Source organism: Pogoniulus pusillus, chromosome 37 (genome assembly GCF_015220805.1).
Source record: "Pogoniulus pusillus isolate bPogPus1 chromosome 37, bPogPus1.pri, whole genome shotgun sequence".
NCBI classification, from domain to species: Eukaryota; Metazoa; Chordata; class Aves; order Piciformes; family Lybiidae; genus Pogoniulus; species Pogoniulus pusillus.
Window position 1 is genome coordinate 612,684 of NC_087300.1, and position 13,175 is coordinate 625,858.

General features: G+C 62.4%; 1 protein-coding gene across 1 annotated transcript; it reads left to right on the forward strand.

The window, feature by feature from the left end:
* Window positions 1–5,738: 5,738 nt before the first annotated feature.
* TENT5B (terminal nucleotidyltransferase 5B) lies at window positions 5,739–12,529 on the forward strand. The gene is made up of 2 exons (XM_064172568.1): window positions 5,739–6,147; window positions 9,843–12,529. The coding sequence occupies exons 1-2, from the start codon at window positions 5,980–5,982 to the stop codon at window positions 10,860–10,862; spliced, it is 1,188 nt and encodes a 395-aa protein (XP_064028638.1). The 5' UTR covers window positions 5,739–5,979; the 3' UTR covers window positions 10,863–12,529.
* Window positions 12,530–13,175: the final 646 nt, after the last annotated feature.

Genomic DNA, 13,175 nt, shown 5'->3' on the forward strand with positions numbered 1-13,175 from the left:
TTCTTGTTTTTATCATGAATATTCTAATAAATTAATGTTAATTTTTCGCGGAGTGCTCCCAGCTCCTGCGGCTGCGGCCCCTGCCCTGCCGCGGGGCCCTGCCGGCCCGGCTGGAGCAGGCGGCTCGGAGTCCTTGTCCGCAGCGCTGTCGCGGTGGGGCTTTGCCCCTCCCCTTCCCACTGTGGCTTGGGCAGGTGAGGAGCCCAGGCCAGGGGGAGCTTCTTAAGCCCTTCCCAGCTTGGGTGGGAAAAACCTCAGCAGATCTCAGGCTCCTGCATCCCTTCTTGGGACATGAGGCTGTGCTGAGAGGGGCAGAAGGCTGAGGTCAGATCCTTCCACAGGGACGTGGATGGCTCCGTCATGCCCCCAGAGTGCCAGCTGTGTGTCCTAGCACAGCTCTGCCTGCCCCAGTCCTGTCCCAGCTCCCTGCCTGCACTGCAGTGGGGTTCTGTGGTCTGGTAGCTCTGGCCCCAGGGAAGGGGTTTCAAGGACGTTTGAGCTCTCTGATTTTTCCTCCTGGGTTTCCCCAGGAGCCCTCCAAGAGGAGTCAGCTCCCACCAGCAGCCACAACCAGAGAGGGAAGATGCTGAAAGCGGTGCCTGGGGAGGGAGCTGCACCTGGCACAAAACTGCCCCGGGAGAGGCCTTCCCTGCTCCTCTCCTCACCCAGCAGAAGGCCTCGCCGGGGGAGGGGTGCCCTGGGGCCGCCAGAGCCCCTCGCTTCTGGCCAGGTGCCCCGGGAGTGCTCCATGGCTGCAAAGCGAAGCTGTGATCCAAGGGGGCTGTGAGTCACCCCCTGGGCATGCAGCAGGAGCATCATGGCTGCTCTTGCTCATTTGCTTAAAATACCTGGAGCCCAGGCCCCCCCCGGGCTGGCACCTGCTCACCACGCCTCAGGGCTTCCCCCTCACCAGGGGCTCCCCAGGCAGGATGAGGCTGGCCAAGGACGTGGGGCAGGCGACGCCGTGGGGCAGGTGATGCCATGGAGCCCATGGCAGTGCCGGGTTGGTGGATGCCCTCTGTGCACCCTTGTGTGGGGGCTGGGGTGGCTCATTCCCGGGGCAGCCTGGGTGGCAGTGGAACCCCAAAGCAGGAGATGCCTGTGGGTCTTGGCTCTGTGCTCGCTGGAGGAGAGCAGCAGCTCGGCTGGCCCCACCCAAGAGGTGGAAGCACCCAGAGGTGCTGGTCGCCCATCCCGGGCATGGAGGGCAAAGCAGGAGCTTGGGGTACCCCCAGCTGCTGCCCGAGCAGCTCCCCTGCGCCCCGGATGTCATCAGGAGTCATGTGTGGCCAGCCCTTGGCTTTGGTCAGCCTTTAATGGGAGAGCTCCCCGAGCCCAGGCATTTCCAGGATATTCTGGCCCCTGTCTCAGAGGATGAGCAACTGCGGAATGAGGCAGCACTAATGATGCCTCCAGGGGTGGGCTGGCAGCGCCGCGCAACTGCCAAAGCAGTGCCAAGGTTGGGGGGTGGATGTGCCCCAGTGCCTGCCCCCATCTCCCTATGGTCCTCACTGAGCCTTTTCCCTATGTGCAGCCCCTCCAAGCCCTGCGCCCCCCACAGCTCCCTCCCGGTGGTTGGCACTAGGGACAGGAAGAACAGAGGGACCCTGCGTGGAGTGACCTTGTTCCTGTGTGTGTTTGTCCCCATCCCCACAACCCCATCCACGGGGGCTGAGGAGCTGCTGCCCCTGCAGCTGAAGGAGTCTGCCCCGAGGACAGTCAGGAGCAGGGGGAGAGCAAAGGACCCCCTGGCCCCTCACCACTGCACGAGTAGCAGGGACCGAGACCCCTTGGCAAGGGACGACCCGCGGTGTCCCCAGCCCTGGGCTCTGCAGCTGCTCCCGGACAGCTCCCAACTTTCCCAGGGCGTGCTGGAGCTGCCTCCATCCACTGCCGTGCTCGGGTGGCACCCAGGGCCCACGACCCCGAAGCAAAGGGACCGACTGAGGTCCTGCCAGGCTCTGCTCAGTGGCACTGGGAGGCCTTTCCTCGTCGCAGCTCTGCCTGCACAAGCCAGGCCCAGCAAAACAGCCTCTGGTGTTACCAGGGAGCCACCGAGCCTGGGACACACAGGCCACGGAGGGGACTGGAGGGACAGGGACCGCCCCAGGCCAGTGACACTCTGGGCGGCTTCGAGGGAGCAGCCCTGCTCCCGCCTCGCTCTAGTGGCATACCAGTGCCATGTCCCCCTCTCCGTGCTCTGGCAGTGCCGTGCCCGCTCCGTGCTCCCCGGGCAGCGTTTTGCAGCGGCCAGGGGAGGTGACAGGAGCCATTCCCCAGCCGTGTGTCACCTGCGGTAATGACATCCTGCGCTCCCTTTCATCTCGGGGCTCCGAGGTGGCCCTCGCCGGGGCGAAGGCGTCCTGGTGTCATCGCTTCCAGGAGAGGCTGGGGCCGTGGGGGGAGCCCGAGGGTCCACGCTGCTGACACGAGGACCCCGGGCTGAGAGCAGGGTGGCAGCCCCTCATGCCAGGCAGTGAATGCTCACCACGCAGCCGTGCCAAATTCGACCTTGCAATGGCCTCTTTCGGCGACTGGGGCCAGCTGGGGACATGGAGGCAGCTGCTGGCACGGTCCCAGGGACGTGGGTGCCCTGGCGGCGAGCAGCGGTGGCATCCCTGGGATGGGGGATGCGGCAACCGGGAAGTGTCTGGGAGTGATGTTTGCCCAGGGAGGTCTTGGGCACAGCACTGCGGGAGGACTCCGCCTCCTAAACCCACAGAGGGCACGGGGAGACAGCACGTGCGTGGGGACAGGGGCACAGGCACGGGCATGGTGCCATGTGTGCGGGGATGGCAGCATACGTGCAGGGGACAGCGGGCATTTGCATGGAGACGGTGGCATGTGGGTATGGAGATGGGTGGCACCTGCACGGGGACAGCTCGATCCTGTGTGGAAACAGCTGATGTTTGTGCGTGGGTCAGCCCAGCCACGCACAGAAGTGCCCGGCGTGTGCAAGGGACAGCCAGAGCGTGCGTGCCCGGGGCCAGCTGCCACGGGCACGGGGACAGCCAAGGCGCGCTCGGGGACAGCCTGGGACGCGGCTGACGTGCGCACGGTGGCAATGCCGGGGGTGGCTGCCGTGAGAGCGGGGCAGCAGGAATGCCCCCACCCTGGCAGAGAGAGCTGCTGCTCCCTCGGGGCGACGCTGGGTGACGTTGGTGGCTCCAGGAGAAGGGCTTGGTCCCTGCTGCTCGCCGAGGGAGCTGGCACACACCCTGCTTAATGGCGGGTGGGACAGAGCCGGTCCCACGCCAGGCAGTGAGTCCCCAACAGCTCTCTTCACCTCCAGGTTGGACTTTCACTCCCTGCCCACTCCTCCAGCTCCTCCAATCCTTCGCCCCCCAACTCCCACCCTGAGCAGCCCACACCGTGCCCCTGCCCCTGTTCATGCCCCTGGCAGGGAGGTGCCCTGTTCCTGGTGGGAACACGTCAGGGCACGCCCAAGCTCCTCCCCGGGTGATTTCCCGGTGGGGCGAAGCCAAAGTCCCCCAGGCAGGGCTGGGATACATGGGATGAGCGGGACCATGACACCCGCAAGCCTCCGACCCCTGCCCGCTCCCCCAGCCCAAAGGGGCTTCGCAGCCCTGGTGCCTGCAGCCAGGGCAGGCCCCGCCTGGCACCCCAGACGCTGATCAGTCCTTAACTGCCAGCAAAGCAAGCGCGGCCCGGGCTAGCCCTGCCGAACCGGGAGGAAGCAGCCTGGCTGCCGTTCCCTACCCTGGGTGCGCTGCCGGCGGCTCCTCGGGACAATGGATGGGGATGGACGGGGAGGAGCAGCTCAGCCGGTCCGGCCGCTGCTCCTCAGCATCTTGGAGTGGCCTCCATGTGCGCTCCAGAGCCATCCACGGCTTCGCTGCTCGCGGCCCGGGCAGCACCAGTGCCCAACTCCCAGCTCCTTCCAGGCTCCCAGCTCGCCTCCAGGGATCAGCAGCACTTCGCTCACCCCCGCGACTCCACGGCCACATGGCCACATCCTGCCCCACCACGCAGGGCTGAGGCCCCCCGGCTGGATGTCTGGGATGGGGCAGTGCGGTGAATCCTGATCCCCAAAGCCATTTGTCTTCTCTCGGGATCTTGGGAAACTCTTCCCGATGCAGATCCTTGGCCGATAGGATCAGAGAGGTTTTGCAACCCGAGGCAGCTGCCTGACTTTTTGTCATGCTCCTTGGAAAATCACTTCCCAGCAGAGCCCTTCCCACACCCCGACTCAGACCCTCGCGGGGGGGGTCCTGGAGCAGCGTTTGATCCTCGTGGAGATGCCTGATGGAGCCACAGAGCGATTCCAGTGTGAGCCAGAGTGAGCTGCTGCAGCACACGAAGCTACCCGAGCAGGGAGGGCTACAGCTCAGCGTCAGGACTCGGGGGCCCCCTTGTACCCCCGGCTGTGGCTGCTCCTGAACACCTCCTTGCCCCAAGACCCTCCCATCACTTCTCTGCTCTTCCCACAGCCAGATCCAGCTGCCAGCAGCAGACCCCTGGCACGCAGGAGAGGATAGGGAACGGCCATGGAGCAGCAGTCTGGGGATGGACCTCAGCTTGGCTGAGCTCTGGCGTGGGGCAGGACTGGGGGTCTGGGGGCTTTCGGGGGTGCTCTGGCTGCAAACTCTTGCAGAGGTGCAAAGCATCCATCAGTGCTGGCTCACTGCCTGGCAGGGCTCCAGGCTTTTAAGGATGGATTCCAGCTCCCAGTAGGAACTGGGGAAATGGAAGGGGTGGCTGCAGATGCAGAGCCTGGAGCAGTGCCCGCCCGTCTGCGGGGCATCGGGCACCGGCTCGGCGGGGAGCTCCTTCCCGGAGATGGCTGCAGGGTTAAAGGCTGTGGAGAAATGAACTCTTCGAAGGCATGGGAATGGCTGGGATGAAAGGAAATGGGTGGCCAGTGGCTGGGGACAGGCTGCCCGGGGAGGAGGCGCTGGCTTGGCCAGCAGTGAGGCCACCTGATGCGCTTTAAGGGCTGGGAGTGCCCAGCATCAGGGTCCTGAGCTGGTGGGCTCCATCACTCTAGTGCCACGCTGAGCCTCCTGGGAGCCAGAGCTCCCTGCAGGTGGCTGATGTGGTGAGCCTCTGGGGACACTGGTGGCCAGGGAATAAGAGAGGGTCCTGGGTGGGGGTGTTAGGCTGGGGGTCATTGGGCTGGGAGCTGTCAGCAGAGTATCAGACCTTGGGGTGCCAATGGGGTGTCAGGACGTGGGGTGGCACTGCCATATCAGACCTTGGGCTGCCAATGTGGCACCAAAGCTCTGCGCATCAGTGGGGATTCAGACCTTGGCCATGGGTGTCAATGGGGTGTCAGGACATGGCCATCGGTGAGGTGCCGGTCATTGGGCATCCATGGGGATCTGTGGGTATCAGTGGGCGTCGGCGGGTTCCCATGAGAGTCAATGGGAGTCACGGGCGATCAGCGGGGACCAATGGGGGCCAGTGAGGATCGATGGGGATCGGTGGGAACCAATGGAGCGTCGCTGTCACCGACGCGCGGCCCAATCAGCGCCGGGATTCCCGCACGCCGCGCGCCGCGGAGGGGCGGGGCACCATGGCCCGGCCACGCCCACTTTCCCTACCCGCTCTCTTCGATTGGTGCCTACCCCAGGCCCATCCTTCACCTCGGACCTATGGGAGCGCCGGAGCGGCGGCGCGGCCGGGCAGGGATTGGCTGCGGGGCCAGGCCAATGGGGGCGCGGCCGCTGCGGCCCATATAAGGCAGCGGCGAGGCGCGGGCAGCGCCGTGCTGAGCGCAGCCGGGCGGGCGGGGAGCGGCGGGGCCGGTTCGCTGCAGCGTCCCCTCGGGCACCGACCGCGCCTCGCCGCCGCCCCCCGCGGGAAGCAGCCCTCGCAGCTGCCCTGGGCCGCTGCAGTTTGTCTTTGTCCCTCCCGTTGTGGTTGCTGCCTTCTCCCCGCGGGCGCTTCCGGGCCGTTTCCGGGCCGTTTCCGGGTGCCTCCCGCTCCTTTCCCGGCGGCGCTGCGGCGGGGAGGGCGATGCTGGCGGCGGCGGCAGGGCCCGCTCCGGGCGGCTCGGAGCAGCGCTTCAGCGTCCTCACCTGGGAGCAGGTGCAGCGGCTGGACCAGATCCTGGGCGAGGCTGTGCCCATCCACGGCCGAGGAAACTTCCCCACGCTCTCCGTCAGGCCCCGCACCATCGTGCAGGTGAGACCCGCAGGGCTGCGCTGGGCCCGGGCGGGCCGCGGTGAGGGCCGGGGGAGGTTGGGAAGGTCCAGGTGGGCCCTGGTGGCCGCCGGGGGTCGGGTTGGCAGGCCGCGGTGGGCCCCGGGGGGTGGTTTGGAGTGGGGGTGGCGGTGCAGCCCGGGCCCCGCCGCTTCTTTGGACTCTGCCCTGCTCCCGCGGGGGTCAGGGAGAAAATAAAAGCGCTGAGGCAGCGGGAAGCGGCCGCCGGGCCCTGCGCCAGCCGCCCGGGCACCCTCCGCCTGCCCCCTCCCCGGGCCGGCCCGCAGCGCTCCGGGCAAGGCTCCCGGCCCCTGCCGAGCCGGCCGGGGGGGAGTCCTGGCGGGCCTGAGGATGCCCCGGGGGAGGTGTACAGACCGAGGAAGCGGCAGCTATCGTCCGGGGGGTGCCGGTGCTGAGGGTCTCGGTGGGGCTGGCTGCTCGACCCGGGGGTGCCTGCTGCATGGTTCTGCAGGGCTGTGTAAATCATGCAGGAGCCCCTTGGGAAGAGGCTTCCCTGAAAGCTCAGGTGCTGCAAGTCTGTGCCTGCTCCCTGGAACCGCTGCAGCTTGCAGCATGGACCCTGCTTTGCTTCCTCCCGTCCTGTGTTCTTCTGCATCTCCCGAGGTCATTCGGTGCCCAGGGAGCTGCCAAAGGCAGGTGGCAGAGGGGTCCGGGGAGCTGCTGGCCGTGCCGGGCTGCTGTGCTGTAGCAGGCAGGCATCGGGTCCAGAAGCAGATCAGATGTCGGTGTCCTTTGATTCTTGACACACTGACTGTGTGCTCCCGACCATGCCGAGGCCCTGATCTTGTTCAAGAGCTCCTGTTAGTTTAACCATAAAGTAATAACCCTGCTTAATGTTAAACCAACAATGCAGCTGGGATAAGCTGATGCATATTCATGTTTGGGAGGCAACTTCATTCCTCTGTAATGACTCATCAGATGTAGAATCGGGCATGTTAGCTTCGCACTGGAACGGCTGCTGGCGCTGAGCTGCCTCTCGCAGCGAGCTCGGCAGCAGTGACTCTGAGCCTGGGCTGCAAGGGAGATGTTTGGACTTAGCCTGGAGAACAGAAAGGTGGCGTTTGAAAGGCTCTGCTCTAGGAAAGCCTCGGCTAGTCCTCCGATTCCTCGAGCTCCTGCTGCATCTGTCGGGGCCAGGAGTGCTTAGTTTTGGCTGCTGAAGCCTTCAGAGTGAGTGACAGAGCAGAGCTGTGGGCAGGGCACTGCCCTTGGGTTGTGCAAGGCCAGGGAGGCTCGGTGCTGGTTAAAGCCCAGCCTGGTGAGGCATCAGATGTTCCACCAGTGACTGCTGCTGGGTTTTCTGAGCAGCCTGGGCTAGTGGGAGATGTCCTTGCCCGTGGCAGGGGGTTGGACCTGAGTGAGCTTTAAGCTCCCTTCCAAGCCAAAGCAGTCTGATTCTATGGCTCCAGTGCCTGGCTGTCAGAGCTGGTGGGGGGGATGCTGCCACCAGCAACCTGGAAGACAGAGTGGCTGAGGGCTGTGCTGCTGTCCTTGCTGTAGGGCTGACTAATGTGGCACAAGTAAGGCGAAAGGCAGGCAGCTGTTGAGTGCCTGCTGCTGGAGAGGTTGCTGCTGTCAGACTCAATTAGCTGAACCACACAGAACATGAGGTGCTGTTTTGGGAAGCAGGTCAGCAGCTACCTAACCCTGGAAATATCTATCCCTGGGGGGGGGGAAGCCCAAATACCTGAAGCCAGAGAGATGTGCTTCGGGTTGAGACGGGTTGGCAGGAGCCTGCTGTCCTCAGGGAAGCGGCAGCAGGGCTCTCTGCTCACAACTCTCTGCAAGCTGGAGTGGTTTGAGAGATCTGGGCCAAGACTGACTTGAGCAGTTGAGTTTTTTTTCTTCCCTCCTTCCCTGACTGCATCTCACATGGGTGGACCTGTAAGCCCAGGGAGCTGCAGTAAGCCTGGAGCTTGTGGGTCTGAAAGGCTATGGGTCCTGAGCTGTGCCCAGAAGGTCCTTAAGCAGATGTTCTTTGGGGCTAGGAAATAATCCTGCAGAAGATCTTCTCAAAGAGCTGGGCCTGGCTTTGACACCTCTGTGACCTACATCTTGCCTCTCTAAGCCTAATGGCACAGAACTCAGCTCCACAAGTGGTGCTGGGGCTGTGCCTGGGGTGAGTGACTCTGGTGACTGATCAGCTGGCAGCAAATCCTCCCTGGGAACTCCCCAGGGTCAACTGGGTGATGTTTGCTCTCTATGGGGGAATAACCCTGGTGCTCTTCTAGGAGCAAATTGAATTTTCAGGCTGTCAGCCTTGGGAAACAGCTGGGCTGGATGTGCTGGGGGGACTTGGGACTCCCGATGGTGAATGGCTCACTGGTTAACTGTTGCCTAGTGTGTGACTGTCACCGTTCAGCTGGCAGGGAGCCCGGGCACATTGCTGGTCTGAGCAGCAGTGGCTCGTGTCAGGCAGCAGCAGGGGACACAGCGGCCGAGAAGCTGCGTCCCGAAGGTTAGCAACCTCCAAGCTCAGACTCATTCACCAGTTGGCACCCAGGTGTCTTCTGATCGTGAGGGCAGCCAGAGGCAGCAGAGCCTCGCTGGTGTGGCCTTCAGCTTGCTCACCAAGAGGTCTGTGACGTGCTGAGGGTTATGTGCTGCAGCCCCTCCCTCCTCGGTGGAGGTTCCTCTGAACAAAGCTCCAGAGCTGCTGAGGCTCGCGGAGCTGCAGTGCTCTGATGTCACCCAGAGCTGTCAGCTGAGGAGGGCTTGGCCCCTCTGAAGCTTTGAGTCTCGTGGGACAGCCTTGCAGGGCTGCACAGCCTGGTCAGACTGGCTTCCAGTGCTGCCAGTTACCTATTTTATCCTGAGCTTGGGCTCTTTCAAGTTGTAGCCTTGCTCCAAGCACTGGCTGAGCTGGGACTCGGGACACCAGGTAATTGCTGGAGAGGAGCGTCAAAGCAGGATGAGAGAAGGGAAGAGCCTCTGGTGGAAGGTGTGAGCTTAATCTTCTTGGGATCTTGGAGCTCAGTTAAACTCAAACTGTAAGCTGGTGTCCAGCTGGTTCAGTTCATGGTCTTGAGGTTACTTCAGCCTCCTGCGTGTTAGGTAATTGGGCAAATGATTCAGCTTCACTCGGCTGAACAAAGCTCTGGAGGTACTGGTGGGTGTGCCAGGCCTGAGCAGGCAGCACTGAAATCTCTGGAGTAACACCCTGAAGATGAAAGCTGCCTGCTGTGCTTGATAGGATGCCAAGGGCAGCACCAAGCTCTGACACACTGGAAATTGTTAGGGTACACTTACGAGTCAGGACAGGACTCGGCCGGGCTGGGGCTGCGGAGCACCTCTGACATCTTGATCTGCCTTTAATGCATCTTGACAGGTGAAGAGGATGGCCAAGGGCAGAGAGCAACCCTGATGAAATCAGCAGGGACTGCTGCAGACTGGCATTTGGAGGCCTCTGGTCTGACTGGTCTCGGCTCGATGGCTGGGAGGGCTGGTTGCAGCTAGGGGGGCTGGAGCTCTGTGCTTTGGTGGGGGAGGAAGGGCTCAAAGAGCTGCCAGCACAGCAGGAGCAGCTGCTCCTGTGCAGGGGCCTCTAGTGCAGGGGAAGAGCCTTCCCAGGTGCCCTGCTCCCCATGGGTGGCTTTGCCTTTGCCTGTCTGCCGGCAGGCAGCGGTGCCGGCTGCTGACTGGTGTCTGTGTCGCAGGTGGTGCGCAGCCGGCTGGAGCAGAAGGGGGTGGCCGTGCACGACGTGCGGCTGAACGGCTCCGCTGCCAGCCACGTGCTGCACCAGGACAGTGGCCTGGGCTACAAGGACCTGGACCTCATCTTCGGCGTGCGCCTCAAGAGCGAAGAGGTCTTCCAGCTGGTGAAGGATGTGGTCATGGACTGCCTGCTGGACTTCCTCCCGGAGGGCGTCAACAAGGACAAGATCACCCCCATGACGCTGAAGGAGGCCTACGTGCAGAAGCTGGTGAAGGTCTGCAACGAGAGCGACCGCTGGAGCCTCATCTCCCTCTCCAACAACAGCGGCAAGAACGTGGAGCTCAAGTTCGTGGACTCCCTGCGGCGGCAGTTCGAGTTCAGCGTGGACTCCTTCCAGATCGTCCTGGACTCCCTGCTGCTGTTCAGGGAGTGCTCAGAGAACCCCATGGCCGAGAACTTCCACCCCACGGTCACCGGGGAGAGCATGTACGGCAACTTCGAGGAGGCCATGGAGCACCTGCGCAGCAGAGTCATCGCCACCAGGAGCCCTGAGGAGATCCGCGGGGGGGGGCTGCTGAAGTACTGCAACCTGCTGGTGCGGGGCTTCAAGCCGCGCTCGGAGGCGGAGCTGAAGGCGCTGCAGCGCTACATGTGCTCCCGCTTCTTCATCGACTTCCCCGACATCGGCGAGCAGCAGCGCAAGCTCGAGTGCTACCTGCAGAGCCACTTCGTGGGCATGGAGGGCAAAAGGTATGACTATCTGATGACCCTGCACAGGGTGGTCAATGAGAGCACAGTCTGCCTCATGGGACACGAGAGGAGGCAGACCCTGAACCTCATTGCCATGCTGGCTGTGCGGGTCCTGACTGAGCAGAACATCATCCCCACGGTCACAAACGTTACCTGCTTCTACCAGCCAGCTCCCTATGTCAGCGAGGTGAACTTCAACTACTACATCACCCACGTGCAGCCCTTCCTGCCCTGCAACCAGCCCTACCCAACGTGGCTGCCCTGTAACTGAGCCAGGGGCTGGCCTCTGCTGAGGTATTTCCTTGCCTTGGGGAGTGAGGAGGGTGGGAAGGAGGTGCAGAAAAGAGAGAAAAGACTAAAAAACCCAAAAGACAAAAAAAAAGACAAAAGAAACCTTCCTGGAGCTGCAACGAAAGGAAACTTCCTGGACTCTTGCTTGAGTGTCTCGTTCCTGGGGTGGCTGGGACGAGCCCCATCCGCTGTGCAGTGGGATGGAGCCTGGATGCACCTGGACCTTTGTTGGGAAGATTCAATCGTTTGTGGAATTCTGGAGGTGGTGGAGGGGGGTGGGGAGGGCTGGGGAGGGGGGGTTGTGTGTGAGGGAGATTGTAGAATTACACTGAGGTAGAGCTGCACTGCCCCGGAGGGGCTCTGGACTGGTTGGAGTTTGTGTGGGAGGTGTTGGAGGTGTGCAGGTCTGCGCTTCCCGAGGAGAGGAATTCCTTCGAAGGACCAAAGAATCCTGTTAAGTGCCTGTAACAAACACAACTGTACTGTAACCCTCAGCATCTGCTCTGCAGGGGCCAACATCCCAAGAGCCTGAGTGGGAAGTGTCCCGAGAGGAAAAATGTTTCTGTTGGGTGTTTTGGGGGGTGGGGTGGGAACAGGGAGGGTCTTAAGATCATTTCTAGTGACCTGGCTGAAGCAGGTTCTGCCTGAGGTGTTTTGGCGTGGCTTTGGCTGCCTGGGAAGGACCAGCTGTAGCAAAGAGCTGTCAGAGCAGAGTTGGAGCAGCAGGGGTGGGCTGTGGATTCCTGAAAAGCCAAACCCAAATACAAAGGTGTGTGTGTGGGAGAGCATGGTGGGAAACGCTCTGGAGCAAAGGCAGCAGGGGCCCACGGCTGGGGTTGCTCAAGCTCCCAAGTCTGCAGTGCCAAAGTGTGGCTGTGCACAGCAGTGCCGAGGCAGAGGATGTGCCCAGGAGCCTGCCCCAGGCTGCCCAACCCGGGTCTGTATTTTCTAGGGGAGTCTGAGCTGCTGCTCACTTGGTTCTTTTTTTGGCATGCAGTGTGGGTTGTAATGCACAAAGCCAGAGGCCAGCTGGGACACCTGGGGAGCTGAGGGTTGAAGCACAAACCAGTTAGCTCCCTGGTCAGGTCTCTCCAGCTGCCTCCATGCTGAGGGCTGGTGGTGGCCCTTGTGTCCTCTTTGGAGGTGGGGCAGAGCTCCTCCAGCCTCCCTGGCTGGGGGTCTTGCCTCAGCCCTCAGGCAGGTCCTATCTTCACCAGCAGCCTAGTTGCAGCTGTGTGATGCCACCTGTGAGCCACAGAGCATTGACATTCATCCTCTAGCCAGAAATGGAGCTTAGGGGGTGGGGAGGGGAGGTCCAGAAGTCAGTTTGCCTTAGGAGAAAGTTTTGCGTCCTTGACAAACCCTCTGGTGCCCTGAGGGCTTTGGCTTGGTCCAGGGTGGCTTTGGCTGGGCTGGTGTCTGGAGCTCAGCATTTGCTGAGGTGCCAGGATTGCTGTGCCCCTTCTCCCCAGACATCATCTCAGAGCTGAGCTCAGCATGGGGCAGAGGTGGGCAGGTAAGCAGACCCCCCCAGAAGTGCTGGTGCTGTGCTTGAGCATCTGGAGCTCGGGGCGTTTGTTGGGACTGTTGTGACACCTGTACCAGCTGGGCAGTTGGAATGCTCTAATAAAGACCAGATCCTTGGAATGTGCAGAGCCAGCTCTGGAACCTTCTTTGGGCTGGGGGCAGTGTGGAGTTGGGAGTAAGGGGTGTGGGGGTGGGAGCCATTTGGGGGCTCTTGCACTTAACATGAACTAACCAGTTTGCAGTTGGTGCAGCTTTGCTTCCTGTCCAGGCAGAGCCAAAGCAGTGGCACTAACCAGGTAGTTAAGCCAGGTCTAACCAATGCCAGGTCTTACTCTCCCTGCAGAGCAGCTCTGCCTCCATGGGCAGGGCTGGTGTGGAGGCTCAGCTGCAGCCCAGTGCCTCCCCTCTGCCCAGAGCTGAAGTCCCTCTGGTGGGAGCTTGAGATGATCTTTTTTTTTTTCTAGCGCAAGGTCAAAGTGGCTCAGGGCTGCTGTGTGCCACCCGCACGGCTTCAAGGGAGGAGCTGTTGAGTTCTTGCATCCTAGAGCCCAGCTGAGCACAGGTGGTGTAGCCTGTGCTGACAGGCTGCGGATCCCAGCAGGTTCCCTCCTTCCCTTTGAAGATGTCCAAAGGATTCCCTGCAGCCAGCAGCTCGGCAGGGGCAGCTGCCCTGCGGATTGCACTTTGGTGTGCGGTGGCAGCTTGGGCCGGGCTGAGCCTCAGCTGTTCCAAGTCCTTGCAGCGGTGCTGTGCTGCCTCCCGGGAG